At 34.3% G+C, this 22,295-nt stretch overlaps 1 protein-coding gene and 2 long non-coding RNA genes across 3 annotated transcripts; 1 reads left to right on the forward strand and 2 right to left on the reverse strand.

The window, feature by feature from the left end:
- The first annotated feature begins 939 nt into the window (after positions 1 to 939).
- LOC140045218 (uncharacterized) lies at positions 940 to 2,212 on the forward strand. The gene is made up of 2 exons (XR_011844560.1): positions 940 to 1,641; positions 1,905 to 2,212. It is a non-coding gene; the product is annotated as an uncharacterized lncRNA (long non-coding RNA).
- LOC140045217 (uncharacterized) lies at positions 2,000 to 3,862 on the reverse strand. Its single transcript, XR_011844559.1, has 3 exons — positions 3,087 to 3,862; positions 2,645 to 2,749; positions 2,000 to 2,522 (listed from the first exon to the last, which is right to left on the reverse strand). It is a non-coding gene; the product is annotated as an uncharacterized lncRNA (long non-coding RNA).
- Positions 3,863 to 11,308: 7,446 nt separating this feature from the next.
- On the reverse strand, positions 11,309 to 12,346 carry LOC140044298 (histamine H3 receptor-like). The gene has a single exon (XM_072088776.1). The coding sequence runs from the start codon at positions 12,344 to 12,346 to the stop codon at positions 11,309 to 11,311; it is 1,038 nt and encodes a 345-aa protein (XP_071944877.1).
- Positions 12,347 to 22,295: the final 9,949 nt, after the last annotated feature.

Consider the following 22,295-nt stretch of genomic DNA (forward strand, 5'->3'; position numbering starts at 1 on the left):
TGCCGTAGCCATCAGAATTAAAATGGTGCTGTGATCGCAAGAAAAGGTAAAAATCCTCTCTGCGGGGGCCACAGGGTTAAAAAAAAGTGGTCAGGTTGAAAACTTACCAACCGTACTGGTGGCTACGACCCTGCTGATTAATTTAATTAGATATACTAAGTACATTAACTCATCTATCAACAACATTCTTCCACACTTTCTGTTAATGTATAACAGTAAACCATATTTTATTATATTACGACGTAACGAATAAACCAAGTTCATGAAACTTAGAACATTGTAGGTAATTAATTTCCACACTGGAGAATTTCAAATACAGTCGACATATACAATTAACAGTAAAGGATCGTATATCAGTGTCGTACGTGATACATCCTGACAAAACCACATAAGCTGCAAGATGCTTAGAGAACTAATTTAAGCATGTTGCTATTATGTTATCAATTAATAAATTGTTAGATCTTTGCATGCCCGCCACCGAGTTGTTTTGACTCTTGCCGATCAAGCTGGTTGTCATAATTTTATGCGTTGAGAAATGCAGACAATGTTGCGATTAATTATCAAATGTCGTTTTTAGTGTTGATGAAATTAATTTCAGGTGGAGATCAAATTCATAGATTTATTTGAGTACATTTTGTAATGGTAAGTCAAATAAAAACATGTTCCACTATAATGTCTAATAAAACAAATGCGTGTTTAGTAGAATATCTGAAATAATGTAGCTATGCATCTGTGGCAGTTATTTGCACAAAGGTTTTTGCATTAATTGTGTCTCTATAATCTTAATAAAGCATGTATAAAGTGGGCCTATACAAAGGTACAATTAGTGTGCTTAAATTACATTATTTACACGTCTTTTTAAATAGTTTAAACCCAAAAATTTATAATAACATTTTCTGATTTTAGGATTTGTGAAGGCGTAAAGGAAAGGATTTAAAATGGATATGAAAGGATTTTAAAATTTCACAAAAAGGACTTTGTATGAATCCTTTTAATGTTAATAAACAGCACACAAAAAATTAGATTCAAATACCTAGTAGAAATTGAGAAATAAACAAATTAAATTTTGGTATAAAACGTCCGCAAAATGGCCGACCAACTGGCACGCCATCTTAATTTTTATGAACGTTCTATACGCACGTACGAGATCGTCAAATTTAGAGTTTGAAACACCCGGGGTTGTAGCCACGGCAGCAGTCGTTTTGTGATTGGTTAATGAATTTTAATACAGTCCAATCACCGCCTTGTCTCGTTCGCGGACTGTGTGGTGTAAACAAAATAAACAAACCCATGCTACACGAGACTCGCGTGTTGCAAGCTCCCTGTTGCTGCAGTCGTAGAAAATATCGATATTTCACAAATCAATAAAAAGTTATGTCTGCAAAGATTGTACGTGAAAAGAAGAAAGTGTGTATTTGTACTTCTCACACTAAACCACTCACGCATACTACAAATTAGGCTAGGTCTAGTAGACTATAGTTTCTTCTAAATTCGCTAGTAGTAGTAGGCTAGGCCTACACATGGAGTTACTCCATGGCCTACAGTACAAGAGAGTAGCAGTCGCCGGTCCACCGACGAACCTCCAGGAAGTGGACAAGGCGCGGGCGTAGACGTATGTAAAAGGCGACGTAAATAAAAAAGGTAAGCTTGTGTTGAACTTGTTTTTGGCTCTGACTTTTGTTATTGACTAATATAGTAATATAATAATACTAATAATTAAAGTAGAGCAGAGGAGGTGAGGCCAAGAGGATTATTATAGTTTAGTTAGTAACTGTAGTGTAATTAAATAATAACCTCTTTCTGTTTGTTACCAAGTCATAAAATATAATACTATAGGGCCTAGAGGTAGGATTGAATAAAAATAATAGTACATTTCCATCCATTTATTGGTCTTATCTTTGCAGATTTATGGAATCAACAGTACATGAGATGGCTTTGAAGAACTGTAATAGTACAGTACTAGTAATAAAATTGTAAACATCAAATTATATGGCAGAAATAGTGTGTGGAATGAATTTTATTGAACAAATGTATCATAATGAGTTTGGAACAAGCAGGATTTTTCAAACAGGACATAAATTACTTTTGAGACCTGAGTGATACATTTTAATTCTATCAACACCAGCCAGCTCCATCATATTCAAGAGATGGATTCTTTCATAAATGTCCATTGTACATAGTATTTGGCTAAATAAATAAAAAAAGAAGTACAGTAGTGGTTTATTTGTTTATATACCCAGACCCATTTAGATGGTTAAAAACAAACACTATATGATGCACTGCTACTAGTGTACTGTCTGGTAGTACATTACCATAGTTACAGTATGACTGTAACCCTAGCGCTCGCGTCTAAAGAATTCTATTATGCATATTTCACTATTCTTCATAAATATTTAGTTCTGTAATTTTAATTGTCTGCGCTCATTCTATACTTGGTGTCTTAGTATACTGCATAAATGTATCGTGCAAGCATGATCCAAGTAGCATCTATTATAAAGTACTCTGGGTATCTTTCTATTCACCTGAAAAAAGGAAAATGAATAAGCACATGTTTATCTGCCCTCAAAACAAAATAATAATTTAGTATAATGTATTATGTAGGTTTGATCAACAGTTTAAAATAGCAATGCTCAGTATCTGTTACCTTAATATTATAATTTTACTCTAACATTTGCGCTTCCATTCCAATCAATAAATACATTTGCTTATCCCGTCCATCAATTATCATAATTGCACTCCAATTATAGACCTGTAGGTAGGTAAAAATACAAATGAATTGTTTATTTACTGTATACTGTACTGTATATTGTACTGTATATGATACAAGCTGAAATACCCCTAACTAGGCCTGGCCTGTTATAACCTTTATTACTACATTAGAGAAAATCCAACTCTATTCATTTTATTGGGAATCATAATATTTAGTATTCAGTGTTGCCTAGCCTACTAGCTAGTAGGGCGGCATGTAATAACAAAAAAATATTTTAATAATACGTTAGTCAGGACACTACAGCACACAACAATATTAATAAACGTACTTATAAATAATGTGTATATACATAATACAGTAACACAATTGTGCCTACCATTAACACCCTCAACGATACATCAAGGAGCATACGCTCTCAGCTCACCTCTGGCCGGGCGACTAAACACCGTATCCAGCAGTCATCACTACTAAAAAGGCCTAGGCTAGGCCTAGCTAGCTCCAGGCCATGGCATTGTCAAACACCATTTACTCGTCCAACCGTTTCTTCAAAACGATGTTAACACCCGTGTTAACAAGACGATGTGGAAGAATTTCCATCAATTTCAGTTAATTACAACGAAATAATAATAAAATGAATGTTTCAATAATACGTGTATAATAAATAGCGAAATAAACATCGCTCGCGAGGAGGGTCGAGAGAGAGGCCAAGGTGGTCGACTCTGTGATTCTCACGCATGCGCAAAATAACTCCGTGTACCCAGCAAGATAGGCATTTGGCTATGAATTTCGTAAAAGATGGCCTTGAAAAACGAAATTAAAATCCGTTTAAAAAAAAACTTGGTTGATAATATGAATTAATTTTATTCGATTAGGCTAACATACTTATCCAAGAATAAAAATATCAAAGCAATAAGTAATTACTACCATGCTTTTGCATCAATCAATGATTTACTGCTAAATTCCTATCTCTGTAATACAAAAATAACTTTTAGTGACGTCACAAAAAGTTTTTCACAGGTTTCTCAGGGGCGTTTTGAGGGCGTTGTCGTCCTCCAAAACATTAAGTATGACTATGGCAAGCTTAAAACTGATTGATCTACACGTTGAGCCAATAAAATGATATTGCTAGGAACCCTTTCATATCCATTTTAAGGTAGAGTTACTCCATAAGAGGTAGTTCACGACCTCAAAGATGGTGATGCTTAAGCAGCCATCACAGACGATACTCGAAATTAGAAAAATGTGGTAAGGAGTCCAGCATATCACAAACACAGTCACCAGAGTTGTGAGTGTTACTGCCGCTTTTCGATGCCTTTTAAGCAGAGTTTGTGGATTTTCGGAGAAGGCAACGTTAGAGGCAGCAGAATTAATACCATGTGTTACAGGTTGGCTGCAATTACAGCTAGGATGTGTACGCGAACGTGTGCGTATTTCACGGTAAACAATAATGTTCAAATATACAATGATTTGAAGAGGTATCAAGAACACAATGAATACCATCAGCAAATTGTACGCCAGACTTTTTATCAATTCAATTTCGCAATTGTTTGTGTAGCTAATTATTTGTTCTCCTCTGAATTTCTCCCAAAATAAAATTGGAATTGCATAAAATGGTAAGAGTACAGCCCATGAGACAACAATCATTAAGGTAACTTGCTTTGAAGTCTGAAATTGACGATATTTCAACTTCAGTTTTAACATCCAGTACCGATCCAAACTGATTAAGATGATACCGCAAATAGAAACAGCACATGTCGAGTAGTCAATGATCAACCACATCTTACAGACGCCTTCACCAAATGGCCAATAACCAAACATTAGCCTCAGACTGTAAAGTGGAAACGAAAAAATGCCAGTTAATAAGTCAGAAACAGAAAGATTCAAGATGAACAAATTTGCTGGATTCAAACGAAGTGATTTTTCAGTGATGAAAGCAAGGATGACGAGACTGTTTCCAAAAATGGTCAATACAGATAAAATCCAGCATATCACGATTCCGCCAGACACATCCACAGTATAATCATCTGTCTGATTTCTTACATATGAAGAGAATGGTTCCATTATGTGATTATAAAAATTCTCCACCTTTTATTTCAACAATATGCTAAATTAGCCTAATTAACTGTCCCATTTATAATGGAGGTGATCTACTTCAAAATTCTTCTTTTCATGGGGAAAGGGCTATTATCAGTTTATCCAGATAAGCAGGCACGAAATAGACAATCACATGAGAAAGTCCAGCAGTGATGTGTTCTCCAAGACTTATTTGCCCATTAGCAGGCCTGATGCTATTATCACCACGACCATACAATTCTTTGAATTATAAACGCAATTACGAACTTTGTTACGACAGATGCGTAATGAAAGATTTTAATAACATAATTATATTAGTAATTCACTTTTTATTCTATTATTTTCGTTGTGGTGTTGGTTATATCCAACCACCTATTATATCACTTTTTTTAAATGGGTTGGAAAATTTCCTTTCTCTTACCATAGTAACAATCGAATCAAAGCATCAAATAACACGACTAATTGGAGAAATCAATTTTGATTTTGTTTGATCAATAGAACTAGCCATTATAGATGATTATTAGTGGAGCTTGGTGTTTAACATGCTTACCTTCCAATCCCAAGATTCAGGGTTCAATCCTGACCTAGTGCCAAGGTTGTAACTCACAACTTTTTCAACTCCACTCCTTAATTTTCAAATGAGACTTACATTATAAAATAGTTTATCCATCCCGTAATTGGCGAGTTACTTGCTGTTGGATGCGAAGAAAAGAAGATAAAAATATCTGATAGCATAGTATCACCATCTAATAATGAATTCATGATACTTCTCTGCAACAACCCGATTGTGGTGTCGAATGGCTGAGAATTTTTATGTATCATTTTTTTGGACATTTTATACTGTATATTGCATAAAACTAAATTCTGAAAAAATTAACAGTCAAAAATATGCATTTCATATGACATATGACTTGAGTTAAATATCACAGCTATATGAGACATACAGTATATTTTGCAAAATGTTATATAAACAATTAATTAAATGATATAGAAACAATACATTATATACAGATAACATCTTTCTCGGCACGCGATGTTCACAAGAACATAATCTTTAGAAACTGATAGTTCATATTAAAACAAATAATCTATTGTACGAAACACAGTATATGATATTTTTAAATGCCCATTATTTATTAAATATCTCATATATTTATTATAGTAGAACTCCAATTACATGGAAACTTTCTGGACCCAATAACATGTCCCCAGGGGGCTATCCTGAAAGGAAGGGATTCTACTGTAAAAACACTTATTTGGATGACAAAATGTAGTAAAGTAATAATGCTATAAATAATAGCAGTAAATTGCAGAAACTATTTACTGCCCTCTATATATCGTTGAGTATAAACACTTTTCTCTTCTGAAAACCCAATTAAAACATGACTACAATATCATGTTTGGATAACATAGTTAGGTGAATAGGGTGTGGTGTCCTATCAGGTCAGTTCAAAGGTCACGAGACTAAGTTAATTATGAAGGGAAATAATTATCTCATCCTCTTGTAACAATGTTTCTCTTTGTCTATGTAAAACCTTCTCTGTTCTATCATTTTTTGTTTTGTTTAGAGGTCATCAAAGGTCATTTATTCAAATTTGGTATGTTATTTTATATAAACTTTATATATTATAAAAAAAAAGTTTCATTTATTCCTCAACTGCAAAATATAATAATGTTTAAACTTTTTGTTTTATTACTTTATTTTAACATATTTAAATATTATATATTTGTACTGGTTGTATTTTAATACAACCAATTCTTCAACAAAAACATATTTTTCGTTTCATGGCAAAGAGTCCCCTTAATGGGGAGTGTCCCCTGAATAGAAAGCGTCCTATTTTAAAAAATGAAATTAATTGCAACCCGGTCTAAAAAAATATCTTGACCTCGCCCCTCTTGTTTAATGGTCTAATTGAATAACATCATGAAAATAGACTAAATGAATGATGCTACATCTAAAAGCGAAAGTAATGATGTAACAGACAACAAACACAACAGCTGAAAGATATGCTAATATATTGGATACTGATATAATTAGCATCTACGTTTTATATATTCCAACTTTCTTATTTTTAGGGCGACATGACCTTGGATTTTGAGCTGACTAATATGGGTTTGGTATTTTACTTTTCTGTTCAAACACATTACATTATAATGATGAATTATTTTAAATGTTATTTAATTAGCTTAAGATTATTCATTGCCAAACCTATATTTCAGTGACCTCAGTCAACATTATCTTACTGCAGTTACTGCAGTTAGTACATATTTTTAATGCATTCATGTATTTAGTTTGATATTGCAAATATAAACACACTGTTTATATTAGTGTGTATGATTACTTATAAAAATCTTGCTAAATAATTGCACAAACAGGACATTCTGCCATAAAATCAATGGTCAATATATATGTTATAACACTACGGCCAACACCTATTCAGGAGACATGACACTTTGTTGAGGTCTAGTAGCCCAGGGCCCAGTTTTGTTGGGATCAAAACACCAAGTTCAAACTCTACTCTAGTCACAGAATCAGTTATCACCAGCAACATATGCATTATTATCCAAGTTCAACAATAAAATTCAAATTATGTTACTTACCAATTTAGCCAATAGAACCACTTGGCATAAAAAAAAAAGCACTAATTATAAATTCCTGTAAGAGCTAGAGTCTTCCATTACATGTCTTATTGCCAAAACTACATGATCACTATGCTTTCCCCTGAGAGAGTGCGCTAGAAACAAGTTCATCCAACTCAATGATTCAGTGACTCAAAAAGTAAATGTTTCCAAAGAATTAGCAAGAGGGAATTTATCTGATGCCAAAAAAGGAAATTATAAATAGGGTCATCCAATTATTGAATTAATTTAAGACGACAGAAGCCAATTCAGAATTATATTTCGTGGTACAGAAGAAAGTTCCCAAATGTCCAACTAATCGTCTGAATATTAAGGAAATCTTGTATTGTTACCAAGTAAAATAATTTATATTGTTTTATGAAATGAAATACAGGAAATAAAGAATAAAAAAAAAAGAAATAGAAAATTTTGTGATATTTGATATAAACAATTTTCAAACTCACATGTCTGAATTCTGTTGTTTTAGAAGGTTATTTTTGTATTTATTACATAATTACATTTGATTAGTTTAGTTGTTATAATGCGCGGTAAACATTGAAATGCTGATTGTGCGAGGTATATTGTGATGAATTTAAATCTGTTAAACCTCCTGAGAAATTGTAAACTTAGGGGTTAAAGCGTCTTAGGTACCTTATGGTATCTGGTAACCTTGTCTGTAATCACATGACTGTCACAAGGCCTGACCCTAATGCTTGTAATGAAAACTATTACATCATTGCAGGAAAGACATCATGACACATCGTATATGATATTGCAATAAAATGTTTAAAATACTCATGGACAGAATGGGATCGGGGAAAATGAGACCAACCTATCAAACATATAAAGCTGGAACCAACTTGTATGAAAAACTGCCCTTAGTCAACAGTGCCGATCCATGAAAACATTTTTTTTATAAAGAATATATATAAACACATTAGGTAAAGAACATTAATTCTAAACCGCCCGGTGATATATTATACTGAAATTTAATTAATTAATTTGAAACGATAAAGATGAGGAAATTTGTTAGAATGAGAAAAAGTCGCCCCAACCGAGACTCTAACTCGGACCGCCTGCTAGATGCTGTAACTTACTTTCAAACATAAGTTTCTTTGAAAGTAAATTTAGTTATTCTATATATATATATATGACTAAATTTACTCTCAAAGAAACTTATGTTTGAAAGTTAAGTTACAGCATCTACAGAGGGCGGCAAACCAATTTTATTACAAACTTGATAAAAATTGAAATTAGTTTTGATCTTAAATTGAATATACCGAACAATAAAATAATTAACTGTAGATTGTTTTGACGTTTCAAGCGACTGAAATGATGACTTTATGATTATGTAGGTCAATTAAATTACTATTAAAGATCATTTGAAAGTGATAAAACCATGGAGTTTACTCCATGATAAAACCAAGCCTGTACAATTATGATATTAAGGTTCTTAACCAAATCTGAACAAATCTCACCTCTAGGCCATCGACAGATACACAGCTTGTTTTTGTGGAATCTGTAGGCGTGATACGGTCCGCTTTCAGCAACATTGCTTAATATAAGTTCGGAATAGATTTTATTAATTCGTTTTACGTGTATTTATATAAAAGAAAATTAATATCTTACAGTCTTCCTCCTATGACCATGTTTACTCAACAGGCTGCCATATAAACTATAAACGTTGGTGGCGCTCGTGAAAGCTCGTGAAGATGAAAGTGTATCTCCTTGATCAAATAAATTATATAGTTTATTACTCATTACAAAATTAATGAAACAAATTAAAAATGTACATTGTTTACCATTTATTATAAAACAATTCTTACATAATTATAGGGCCTATACGAAAACGAGTCATTGAAACTAAATTAAACCATATACAGAAAAATGTTTTTAGGATGAATCACAAGGAACATCAAAAACATCTTCTTTCAACTGAACTCCACATACACATAAATGTCTACTAAATAGATAAATAGGTTTAGGTCTATACCGTAAATCTTCTTATTGTAACTCTGGGTTATTATTCTTTGATTGTTTTTTTAGGGTGGGTTAGCACCTGTAAATAGTAACCCACCCCAACAGCAACTCATAGCAATAATAAAACAGTACGAATAAACAAATTTGATTGAATTCTATTTTTATTTTATAAACTCAAAAACACTCAATCCTCCATGCACCACTCCCGAGATCAACATGCATTATCTCCTTATTTTCAAAATATGGCTGCATAAAAAACGACCAGTCTTCATATGAAAAGAAAATATAAAATAAACGTAACCCCCATGGGGGACTATAAGAATAGTAGTGGGTGATTATTATAGATTGACTTATAAGGTGGGTTACTATTGGAGTGGAGGTTACTATTAGAAGATTTACAGTACATATCAGTAAGCAGTAATATAGCAATGTTAATCATTATTCTACTAAAGATCTGTACAAAAAGGTTAATCTACAAAAAAACAACAACACATATTGTGAGATAGTGTCACTAATGACCCTTAAAATAGCTTGATGATAGTAATTACGTTTTAAATTGTTTCCTTGCCAATGTATTAAAAAATATAACGCTAACTCAACGACGACCACCAGTCAATCAATGTACTCATCTTCGAAAATGGGAACAAGTACGAAACAATAATGATCGAATAAGTGTTTTTTTAAACTTTATAATTATAAAGTACATGGCGATTAGATATTTATGTTCTTCATTAATCATTTTTGGATGACAACTCATTTCCACTGACTGAATCAAGCTATCGGTTTAGCGCAGTGTATTTGCGTTGTTATTATGTTCATGCGCGTTTAAAGTCGTTACCAATAGTGTAGATGTTATGACCGAAAATATGCGCCATTTTGAAATCCAAGATGGCGCCCAAAAATGGTTTGAATATGGCCCTCAATTGGAATGTATTTTACTGATGATACTATACTGCTGATGATTCCAAACCTGCAAAGAACTTAATTTGATGATTAAATACATAAAATGTATACATTAGGGAGGCCTATATACGTTTTTTTAATGGCGGTCATCTTGGAATAGAATATGGCTGCCATATGTTATTATTATAAATTGTACCATTGGACTGACTTATCATAATATTGTAAGATTTGTCACACAAATTACGTTCTTACGTGGTTTAAAATAGGAGCTAGGACTACTATCAGTTTTGAGTTAAAAATAGGGGCCATTTTGAAATCCAAGATGGCGGCTAAAATAGGGTCGGGAAAAATTGGCCTCAGTTGCAATGAATTCTACTAGTCCTAAGGATTCCAAAACTGAACTTGAGCATTACAATCTCACGGAATTTATTTTTGGAACATTAGGTTCCTCAATAATATGTGGATATGTCTCTGTTATTGCATAACATCTTTTTCTTAAGCGTGGTTCCCACTAGCGACGCAACACAAGGACGTAACGCAACGCAAGTGAATTGACCAATCACAAGCGATGGCTTATTCGCTTGTGATTGCTAACTGTCTATAACTTCGCTTGTCATTGGTTAAAACGCTTACGTTGCGTTTACGTCCTTGCGTTACGTTCTAGTGGGAACCAAGTTTTACGGTATGATTCTCCAATCTTTCGTTTCGTATACGTTCTTGCGTTGGATATATACGATCGTTTCTTGTATACATTAGAGGCGTCTTCGTCTTTGTCGTTGCCTATCCGTATCCATTCTTGCGTTACGTATGGTATGCGTCTCCGTTATTTCGTTGCGTTTACGTCTTTGTTCTTGCGTTATGTACAGTATAGGCTGACGTATTGTGTTACGTATGCGTCTCTGTTCTTTCGTTGCGTTCGGTATACTTTCTCCAACCGTGCTTGTCAGATACATAGATATTTTCAGAAACTTTATTACACAATACATGATTTTTTAAATGTTGTTTTCCCCCAAAAATGTATACTTATAGACCCAATGTTTGTTTGAAATAGTTTAAACCTAGGAATTTGTAAAACACTTCTCTAATTTTAGGATTTGTGAGGGCGTAAAGGAATGGATTGAGGGCAGAGTTGCTCCACAAGAGGTAATTCACGAACTCCCAGAGGGTGTCACTTAAACAGTCATCACAGACGATACTCCAAATAAGCACAATGCAATAAGGAGTCCAGCAGACAATAAAAGCAGAAACTAAAACCGCGAGAGTTACTGCAGCTTTTCGATGTCGCTTAATCAAATTTATACTCGTATTTACGTGTTTTCGTGTAGAACCTGTGATCGATTGACCTGCACTGATCGATAAATGATTGTCTGCAACCCGAAATAATGATTGGTTGTTATTGATGGGATTTGTGCGCGTACGATGACGTATCTGCGTATATACAATTGTATTTAAATATATTATGATGAATAACGGAATTACAAACTCAACGAATACAATTATCACATTGTACGCCATACTTTGTTCTGATTCCATTTCACAATTATCTGAATAATCTATTATTTTTTTACCCGTAAAGTTTTCCCAGAATAAAGTTGGAATTGCGTAAAATGGTATGATAACAGCCCACGAGATAAGAATCATAACGGTAACGCGTTTTGTAGTCTGAAATTGACGGTATTTCAACTTAATTGTTAACATCCAGTATCGATCCAAACTGATTAAAATAATACCACAAACAGAAACAGCACATGCCGTGTAGTCAATGATCAACCACATCTTACAGACGCCTTCACCAAATGGCCAGTAACCAAACATTAGCCAAAGAGTGTTAAGCGGGAACGAGAAAGCGCCAATGAAAAAATCAGCAACAGGCAAATTTAAAATGAACAAATATCCTGGTTTTGAATGAAAAGATGTTTCTGTTATGAGCACAAGAATGACGAGACCGTTTCCGATAACGGTTACAATAGACAAAATCCATAGTATTACAATTCCTCCATTCACAATTAAAGTATCGTCTTCGGTTTGATTTCCGGCATCGTAATTGAAGGACGATTTCATCGTTCTGAAGTGTCGTACAGCACACAATTTGAATTACTGAAACAGAAAGTGGAAACAACAAAACAATGGCAATGTCATTAAGCTTCATAGTTACAAGACTAAAGCGTGGTTCCTCTTGCCAACGCAAAATCGTAAGTTTTCGACCAATCACCACGCGATGGAAGATTAGAACTGTGGCTTCCTTGTGATTGGTCAACTCACTTACATTACATCTAGGTCGTTGCGTTGCGTCTAAGAAGTAGGAACTAAGCTTTAAATTACTGACACCCGTATTTTATGATAACAATGATTTGAAGAGGAAGGACCTTTGCACTTAAATGGAGTTCGATTCAGATGAAATTCTGCCTTTCTTTGGGATGTTGTCTCCCAGTATTAAACAGAAAAAGTTGGGGGTAGATTCATTGTTTCTATTTATCAGCGAATAAATAAATTAAGTTTACTGAATAATTCAGATATGAATATTGAAAAGGAAGATCGCGGACAGTAGGCCTTCTGTGGATGAAGAAAACAAATAATACTTACTGTCACACTCTGCCCTCTGCATCGAAAATGTTACCATTCACCAGTCTTGAAGTTCCTTTTAAATTGACATGTTTTTTAACGATAAAGACGCTATCATATTTAATTATATGCATTTACATTGTTAGACCAATCACAACAGGTTGAAATAAACAGTGGCTTTTGTTCATGATGTGTATAACAAAACCAAACCATAAAGGGAAATGTTCAATCGTGAGGAGGGCGCAATACTCGTATTTTAAAATAAACACTTATCTTCAAACAATTTCTTCAGCAGTTAGTCAATCCATGGCTAGACTGTTGATCATGTTTCGCACACTCTTTCCCGCCAAAAACGTTGCGCGCCCATTAACACAAAATCACAATTCACAATTCACTCGTTCACTGTCTGATAATTCATTTACGTTGCATTTCGCACGAATATTCTCGCGTGTCACAGTAATGTTACTCGTGTCATAAGCGGTATATTGCTGTCCTAAAAAGTTTGTTATTGAAGTTTTTTTTTTCATTTCGTGAACGAGTGCATTTGAAATAATTATGTAACTACTAAAGGCAGGGTAATCATTGCAAACTTTGGCGAGAAAAGTCTCTTAACTTCTACAGACTATAGTTCTGTAATTTGCAGAAGTTTGTAAACTGGTTCTACACTAGAAAACTTTGGAAAAACGTATCTTAGCAACTGTTAAAGTTTGCACAAGTTAAGCTTCCTGTCTAAACTGGAGGCTGTCAAATACGGCCTAACGTATGCAAAGTAGTTTACCGCAGCCTCTGCAGCACTACAACTTTAGGCCTACGGTTTGCAAACTCAGACAAGAAGAACAGTTTTCTAAAATGTGCTAGTTGGCAAACTGCACACAAATTAGAAGACATTATTTTTCAGTAGCCGACTGGCGAGATGGAGTTTCAACCTCATCAGTCGAATCATAATATCCATCATCTCTAAAGCTTGGTTTCCACTTGCGACGCAACGCAAAGACGTAACGCAATGTAAAGCGTGGTTCCCACTAGCGACGCAACACAAGGACGTAACGCAACGAAAGTGAATTGACCAATCACAAGCGATGGCTTATTCGCTTGTGATTGCTAACCGTCTATAACTTCGCTTGTCATTGGTTAAAACGCTTGCATTGCGTTTACGTCCTTGCGTTATGTTCTAGTGGGAACCGAGCTTTAGTGATTTGACAAATCACAAGCGATGTATTATTTAAACAGTGGCTTGCCATTGGTCAACTCGCTTGCGTTGCGCGTAGACCTACGTCTTTGAGTTGCGTCTCTAGTGGAAACCACGCTTAAAGATGTATTGTCCCCTAAAAACTTGAAAAATGAAGATTAATTAAATCAGACTTTGAATAGGTTATTTTGTAGTTTTGATAAAGTGAATCACTTCCGTAGAAAAAAAACCGCTTTCAATTCCATTTTGTTTAGGTAAATAAATTATTTTATAAGTCAATAACTAATTATATGAGATTAAAATGGCATATTCAACAACAAACATTTAAACAATTATTTTTCAGGGGGACAATACATCTTTAATACATCGACTACAAGTTTTTCATCTTGTTCTTAAAAAATATTTTTGTGTAATCTGGTTTTATTTCGGTAACTTGATCGGTAAAATCAACTCTTTAAAAAATATATAAGAAGCCAAATATTTAACTATAAAAAAACTTTACTACATCTGCTACAACTGTATCACTAAAATAAGACCGAACGAACGGTAAGTAGACTTAAACCAATTACATTACCATAGTATTAGATAATTAAAAAGCAAGATTATGAATGAAGCAGGTTACATAAAATGAAAAGCCCTAACTTCGATTTAATTTCTTGATTAAAAGCACTAATTAATAAATGACGTAAACAAAATTACATTACCATAATGTACCGTACGTTACATCATTATATTATAGGCCTTTATTTCGGCTTTTCATCTTTTTTGAGTTTTTTTAACATCATCTTGACGGTACCTTTTGCGTGTTCCCATTAGGATGCAACGAAGGATGTATGGGCAACGCAACCGAGTTGACCAACCAGTCCGAGTAATCCATCGATTGTGATTGGTCAAATTACTAGCGTTGGTGGGTGTACTTTCTTGCGTTGCATCCTAGTGGGCACCAAGCCTAAATGTTTAATCAATAAAATAATTCACTTTGTTTGTATTCCCACATTTATCATAGGCCTATATGCCTATACAAACACTCACAAAGAGTGAGTGGCCGAGCGGTCAAGACAGTGGAACCGTAATTACGTAGCCATAACATCGGCAAGGGTTCGAGGCTCACTCGCTCCATGGTTCTGGTGGTAGAACGAGTCTTCTCGGATAAGGACTATAAACCGTAGGTCCAGTGTACACATAGCTCATGCTCACTTTAAAGAACCTAGTACATCTTTCGAGACGAGTACCCCGGTGTACTAGTCCACACAAACACAGCCACTGTCACACACAGCCACTGTGCAAATTGGGACTGGACCGTTTTAGAGGTGTTTACCACCTGTTGGTCCAGATCCTTCACTAACTGAGTTAGTGAGAAGTCGAATAAATAAAAATAAAATAAAAACGATTTGCATAACACAAACGAGCGTAACATTTTATTTTTGACCAGCATGCACAACAAATTGATACGATTGTTTCACAATACAAACACCAATTTACCTATTTTACAGATTTACACCGTGACAGGTTTAATTAATTGGAAACTATTTTGGTCAATTGCATTATTACAACACTAGTTTCATGTTTCATTTTATTATTCATTATTGTCACGTTTTCAAATTATTTACATAATTAATAGCATGGCGCGGTGGTAATGTAAATTGATTCTGACGATGATACTATAATCTATCGATATTTTTACAAATATTGTTTCTCACTGATAAGGCAACCTACGCGCAACTCGAGTAAATCGACCAATCACAAGCGGCAGTTCAGATGATCCATTGATTAGTAAAATTGTACGAGTGTACGTACGTTGTGTTGTGCGAAACAAGACAAATGATGCAAACTATACGGTATTGAAAATGTCAAAATCGGCACTGAATTTTGGTCGAAAGTTATTTCATCACGGTACCTTTTGGTTTTTACAACTAACAATGATCGGTCTGGTACCGTTTACTATAACAAGTACCTTACGTTGAATATACGTCATGGCGTTGCATTTACGTCGTTCTTACTTACAGCAGCATTTTTTCCTGTGAGGTTAAGGCAGAAATATGAATAATTCAGTACCTTGATTATTTTCTATCATAAAGAAAATTGCAAGATAGCTGATTACTTCTCTCAACTATTAAAAAAAACATGTTCTTGATAGACCTCGAACCGGTGTAATAGTTTACACACATGATTTAATCTGGCCATGCTTATATAGCGCCCTCTATAACGACTGATTTCTGCCTTAATCTCATAGAAAAAAAATGCAGCCCGGCAGCATTATTTCTGCCTCAACGAACCTAACCGGAAAATAAATAATGCAACCGGGCACTTTAAATTAATGTCTTACTTGTTTCTTAGCATTGACATTATGCAACCACAATATTAGGTGCTATATAAATCTAGGATATTATTATTATTTTTTAACCTAAATTGTACATCAGTTGATAGCACCAAAACATTGGTTAGGTTCATGCATTTACTTTTAAAATTCATTTGAAACATTTAAGACGAAGGAACTTGAAAAACACGTCTCTGATTTTAAGATTTGTAAGTGCATAAAGGAATGGATTGATGGCAGAGTTACTGAACAAGAGGTAGACTAAAACCACGTAAACAATTTCATCTGGTGAGTAATCACTAACACTACTAAAAAAAAGCACAGTACAGTAAGGAGTCCAGCAGATGATAAAGGCAGAAAGTAAAACAGCAAGAGTTACTGCAGCCTTTCGATGTCGTCTCATTGAAGAAATTGCTATGTTCCGTTGGGTAGAAAATGCAATGATTGATAATGGATTTGTACGCGTACGATGACGTATCTCTTTGAATACATAACTATTCAAATAAATTATAATGGTTAATGGTATCACAAAATTAACGAATATAGCTATCAAACTGTAAGCCGTACTTTCTTTCAATTCGTTATCGCACTCTTTTGAGTAGTCAATTATTTGTTCTCCTTTGATTTTCTCACCGAATAAATATGGAATTGCGTAAAATGGTAATATAACAGCCCACGAGACAAGAATCATAACGGTAACTCGTTGTGTAGTCTGAAATTTACGGTATTTCAACTTTAGTTTTAGCATCCAGTACCGGTCCAAACTGATTAAGATAATACCACAAACAGAAACAACACATGCCGTGTATTTAATGATCAACCACATCTTACAGACGCCTTCACCGAATGGCCAATAACCAAACATTAGTTCAAAGATGCTAAGCGGGAATGCGAAAGCGCCAATTAAAAAGTCGGCAACAGAAAGATTTAAGATGAACAAATTCGCTGGATTCGAACGAAGCGATTTTTCGGTGATGAAAGCAAGAATTACCAGACTGTTTCCGAACACGGTCACTACGGATATAAACCAGCATATGATGATTCCGCCGGATACATTCAAAGTATCGTCAGTTTGATTTCCGACATCATTGTCGCTTAAAAAATCCATATTGAAGTGATCTTGGACAATCACTGAAACTAAATAAAACAGTAGTTTGAGTTAGAATAACTAATCCGTTTAAACTACTTCGTGCAATGTTGTTCTATAGGCCCTATTGTTATTGTCTATGATAACTGAAATGTCATGTTTATTTAGTTGCATTGCTCCCAATTTTGATATAGTAATTTTAAATACAATTTACAAATAATTTATTTGCAGTGATGTTAAATTTGTATATACTGTGCATACTACAAAATAAGATTATCAGAAAACTCCGATATAGAACAATTAAAAAACAATACATGGTTCCGATTTTGCTATTATTGTTTTCGATATTTTTGAATAAACAATACACATTGTACTTACAGTGTATTAAATGCCACTATTCATCAGTCAGTGATGGAGTTCTAAGTTGTCCACACTGGTTGTCGCTACGATATTAAATTGAATAAAAGATGCATCGTATATTAATTATTATATACATACATTGTTAGACCAATCAAGTATAAAGTTACATTTTAATGGAAGTAATCATATCATTTATAATCTAATAATGATATTCTATAATTAGGAGGGCGCGATACTAATTATTTGAAAAATCAATTACTTACTTTCAAGTAGTCACTGATTGTGTTTTACAGTCATGTCCACGTGTGTTGTCTGACCATTCTCTTACGTTATTTTCCTCACATTTAGCACGAACATTTTCTCGTGTATTACTCGTGTCAAATGAATAAGATGCATGGCCTAACTTCAGCAAACTGCAGTTACCGAAGATTGTCAACTGTCAACTACATAGTCATACCAAACGGTGAAAAGCTTTTCTTTCCAAACTCGTTGTAACAAACTGCCACTTTTTAAACTATTTACTGAAGGCCGTCATTCTGTCCATAATCACATGAATACCCTACAAAACTGTTATCTGACAACCCTCAGCAAGCTAGTTTGTCGACATATTTTCTTCAAAATAAAAAGGCTTAACTTCTGCAAACTAATTTCCAAGTAGTTTGCCAATTGGTCTAAAGTTTTTTGACAAACGAACATTGTTACAACCAAGCTTTAGGTGCTCGAGTTTACCATTATAGCCTAAACCTTAAGTCTCCCGAATAATATGTTCTTTCTGTGGATTTGGAACTATACCGTATTTTAAAACTTAGCTTGTTTTTTATTGCTACAATTTTTAAAAATGTTATTTAGAAATTGTATATACCTGTATATCTTTGTACTTTTTATAAAATCTAAAACTGTTGTGCAGTAGTTCTTACAGTCATGGCAAATTGTACTGCACATTTTTATATGTATTTTTTTTAACCAGAAAGAGCACTTAAAGGTATTTTGGTTGTTTTTAGTTTTTAATCTTTAAAAAAATAAATAAATAAAAGAAATCCTAAATTTTAAAATGTCTGAACCTAAAAGTGAACAAATTAACTACAACTTTTAATACGTTGCATTTCGCACGAATATTCTCGCGTGTCACAGTAATATTACTCGTGTCATAAGCGGTATATTGCTGTCCTAAAAAGTTTGTTATTGAAGTTTTTTTTTTCATTTTGTGAACGAGTGCATTTGAAATATGTAACTACTAAAGGCAGGGTAATCATTGCAAACTTTGGCGAGAAAAGTCTCTTAACTTCTACAGACTATAGTTCTGTAATTTGCAGAAGTTTGTAAACTGGTTCTACACTAGAAAACTTTGGAAAAACGTATCTTAGCAACTGTTAAAGTTTGCACAAGTTAAGCTTCCTGTCTAAACTGGAGGCTGTCAAATACGGCCTAACGTATGCAAAGTAGTTTACCGCAGCCTCGGCAGCACTACAACTTTAGGCCTACGGTTTGCAAACTCAGACAAGAACAGTTTTCTAAAATGTGCTAGTTGGCAAACTGCACACAAATTAGAAGACATTATTTTTTAGTAGCCGACTGGCGAGATAGAGTTTCAACCTCATCAGTCGAATCATGACATCCATCATCTCTAAAGCTTGGTTTCCACTTTCGACGCAACGCAAGGACGTAACGCAATGTAAAGCGTGGTTCCCACTAGCGACGCAACACAAAGACGTAACGCAACGAAAGTGAATTGACCAATCACAAGCGATGGCTTATTCGCTTGTGATTGCTAACCGTCTATAACTTCGCTTGTCATTGGTTAAAACGCTTGCATTGCGTTTACGTCCTTGCGTTATGTTCTAGTGGGAATCGAGCTTTAGTGATTTGACAAATCACAAGCGATGTATTATTTAAACAGTGGCTTGCCATTGGTCAACTCGCTTGCGTTGCGCGTAGACCTACGTCTTTGAGTTGCGTCTCTAGTGGAAACCACGCTTAAAGATGTATTGTCCCCTAAAAACTTGAAAAATGAAGATTAATTAAATCAGACTTTGAATAGGTTATTTTGTAGTTTTGATAAAGTGAATCACTTCCGTAGAAAAAAAAAACCGCTTTCAATTCCATTTTGTTTAGGTAAATAAATTATTTTATAAGTCAATAACTATTATATGAGATTAAAATGGCATATTCAACAACAAACATTTAAACAATTATTTTTCAGGGAGACAATACATCTTTAATACATCGACTACAAGTTTTTCATCTTGTTCTTAAAAAATATTTTTGTGTAATCTGGTTTTATTTCGGTAACTTGATCGGTAAAATCAACTCTTTAAAAAATATATAAGAAGCCAAATATTTAACTATAAAAAACTTTACTACATCTGCTACAACTGTATCACTAAAATAAGACCGAACGAATGGACTGAATATTTGTGCAGATAACACAGGTAAGTAGACTTAACCCAATTACATTACCATAGTATTAGATAATTAAAAAGCAAGATTATGAATGAAGCAGGTTACATAAAATGAAAAGCCCTAATTTCTTGATTAAAAGCACTAATTAATAAATGACGTAAACAAAATTACATTACCATAATGTACCGTACGTTACATCATTATATTCTAGGCCTATATTTCGGCTTTTCATCTTTTTTTAGTTTTTTTAACATCATCTTGACGGTACCTTTTGCGTGTTAAGAAAGCCGGAACATTGTCTCCGTATTCTTTAAAACTGAACTTACTTTTGTTTAATTATAGTTATGAAATTATTAAGGAATATTTATCTAATTGCATTAATAATCGGAATGTTTAATTTATATAATTTTCTTCCTCGGATTTCCATTAGAATGTTCTAGTTTTAGCCCATGTTTCCACAGCCGTAACAAACAAGGCCATATAGGTGGCTGCAGTCGCGTGCTTAGTGTTTACCGACCGACCAATCAACCTACCAACTGACCGAAATTACTGAACTGAAAAATGTTGAAATGTTTAAAAACAGTTATATTTTTTTAATTTACACGTCCGTAGCCTGTCACTTTTGACGTGCTCGTATAACGTAATTTCGAGTTGAAAAGTAAGTCAAGAAAACAGAAATCGGGCAAAAAGAGTGCGCAAAAACATTTAACGCGCAGTGCGCGCGCAAAAATCTGCGCACTCATGGCAATTTTGTAAACGCTTAAAATTGCCTGAAACGTACTCTTATTTCATCGAAAATAAATTTTGAAAATTTTAAGCGCGCGTACGCATGCGTTACATGCGCTACGCACGTAATTGTATTGCCATATGATGATTTATGCCCTGAAATTTATGAGTACCAAATTTTATTTAATTGTGATTCATGGTTGTGAAGATATGATTACAAACGTGATTTCGTTAAATCGTGCGTAGACCTCGTAATTTTGTATTGCGCACCGTGAAAACATAACCACATCGATTCCTGGCCATAAGGAATATACTGTGAAAAATTGACTTAGCTAGATTAAACTGATATCAAGATAAGGTCAGAAAGCGATAAAACGCATAGTGATACCGGACCGACAGACAGACCGACAGACCGACAGACCGACATAGTGAACTATAGAGTCGCTTCCACGCGACTAAAAAGTATCATTTCATTTTTAACCAATCAGATAATAATATATCGGTTAATTATCGGTTACTTTTTGGCTTTGGAAACACGGCCTTACACTGTCCTAAGTAATACAATTACGTTTAGCGAAAAGATTGGTTCCCATTAGGCAAGGGTTCGAGGCTCACTCGCTCCATGGTTCTGGTGGTAGAACGAGTCTTCTCGGATAAGGACTATAAACCGTAGGTCCAGTGTACACAATAGCTCATGCGCACTTTAAAGAACCTAGTACATCTTTCGAGACGAGTAGGGGGTAGGGGGTTACCCCGGTGTACTAGTCCACACAAACACAGGCACTGCAAATTGGGACTGGACCGTTTTAGAGGTGTTTACCACCTGTTGGTCCAGATCCTTCACTAACTGAGTTAGTGAGAAGTCGAATAAATAAAAATAAAATAAAAACGATTTGCATAAAACAAACGAGCGTAACATTTTATTTTTGACCAGCATGCACAACAAATTGATACGATTGTTTCACAATACAAAAACCAATTTACCTATTTTACAGATTTACACCGTGACAGGTTTAATTAATTGGAAACTATTTTGGTCAATTGCATTATTACAACACTAGTTTCATGTTTCATTTTATTATTCATTATTGTCACGTTTTCAAATTATTTACATAATTAATAGCATGGCGCGGTGGTAATGTAAATTGATTCTGACGATGATAATATAATCTATCGATATTTTTACAAATATTGTTTCTCACTGATAGGGCAACCTACGCGCAACTCGAGTAAATCGACCAATCACAAGCAGCAGTTCGGATGATCCATTGATTAGTAAAATTGTACGAGTGTACGTACGTTGTGTTGTGCGAAACAAGACAAATGATGCAAACTATACGGTATTGAAAATGTCAAAATCGGCACTGAA

This window comes from Antedon mediterranea, chromosome 3 (genome assembly GCF_964355755.1).
Source record: "Antedon mediterranea chromosome 3, ecAntMedi1.1, whole genome shotgun sequence".
Lineage (NCBI taxonomy): Eukaryota > Metazoa > Echinodermata > Crinoidea > Comatulida > Antedonidae > Antedon > Antedon mediterranea.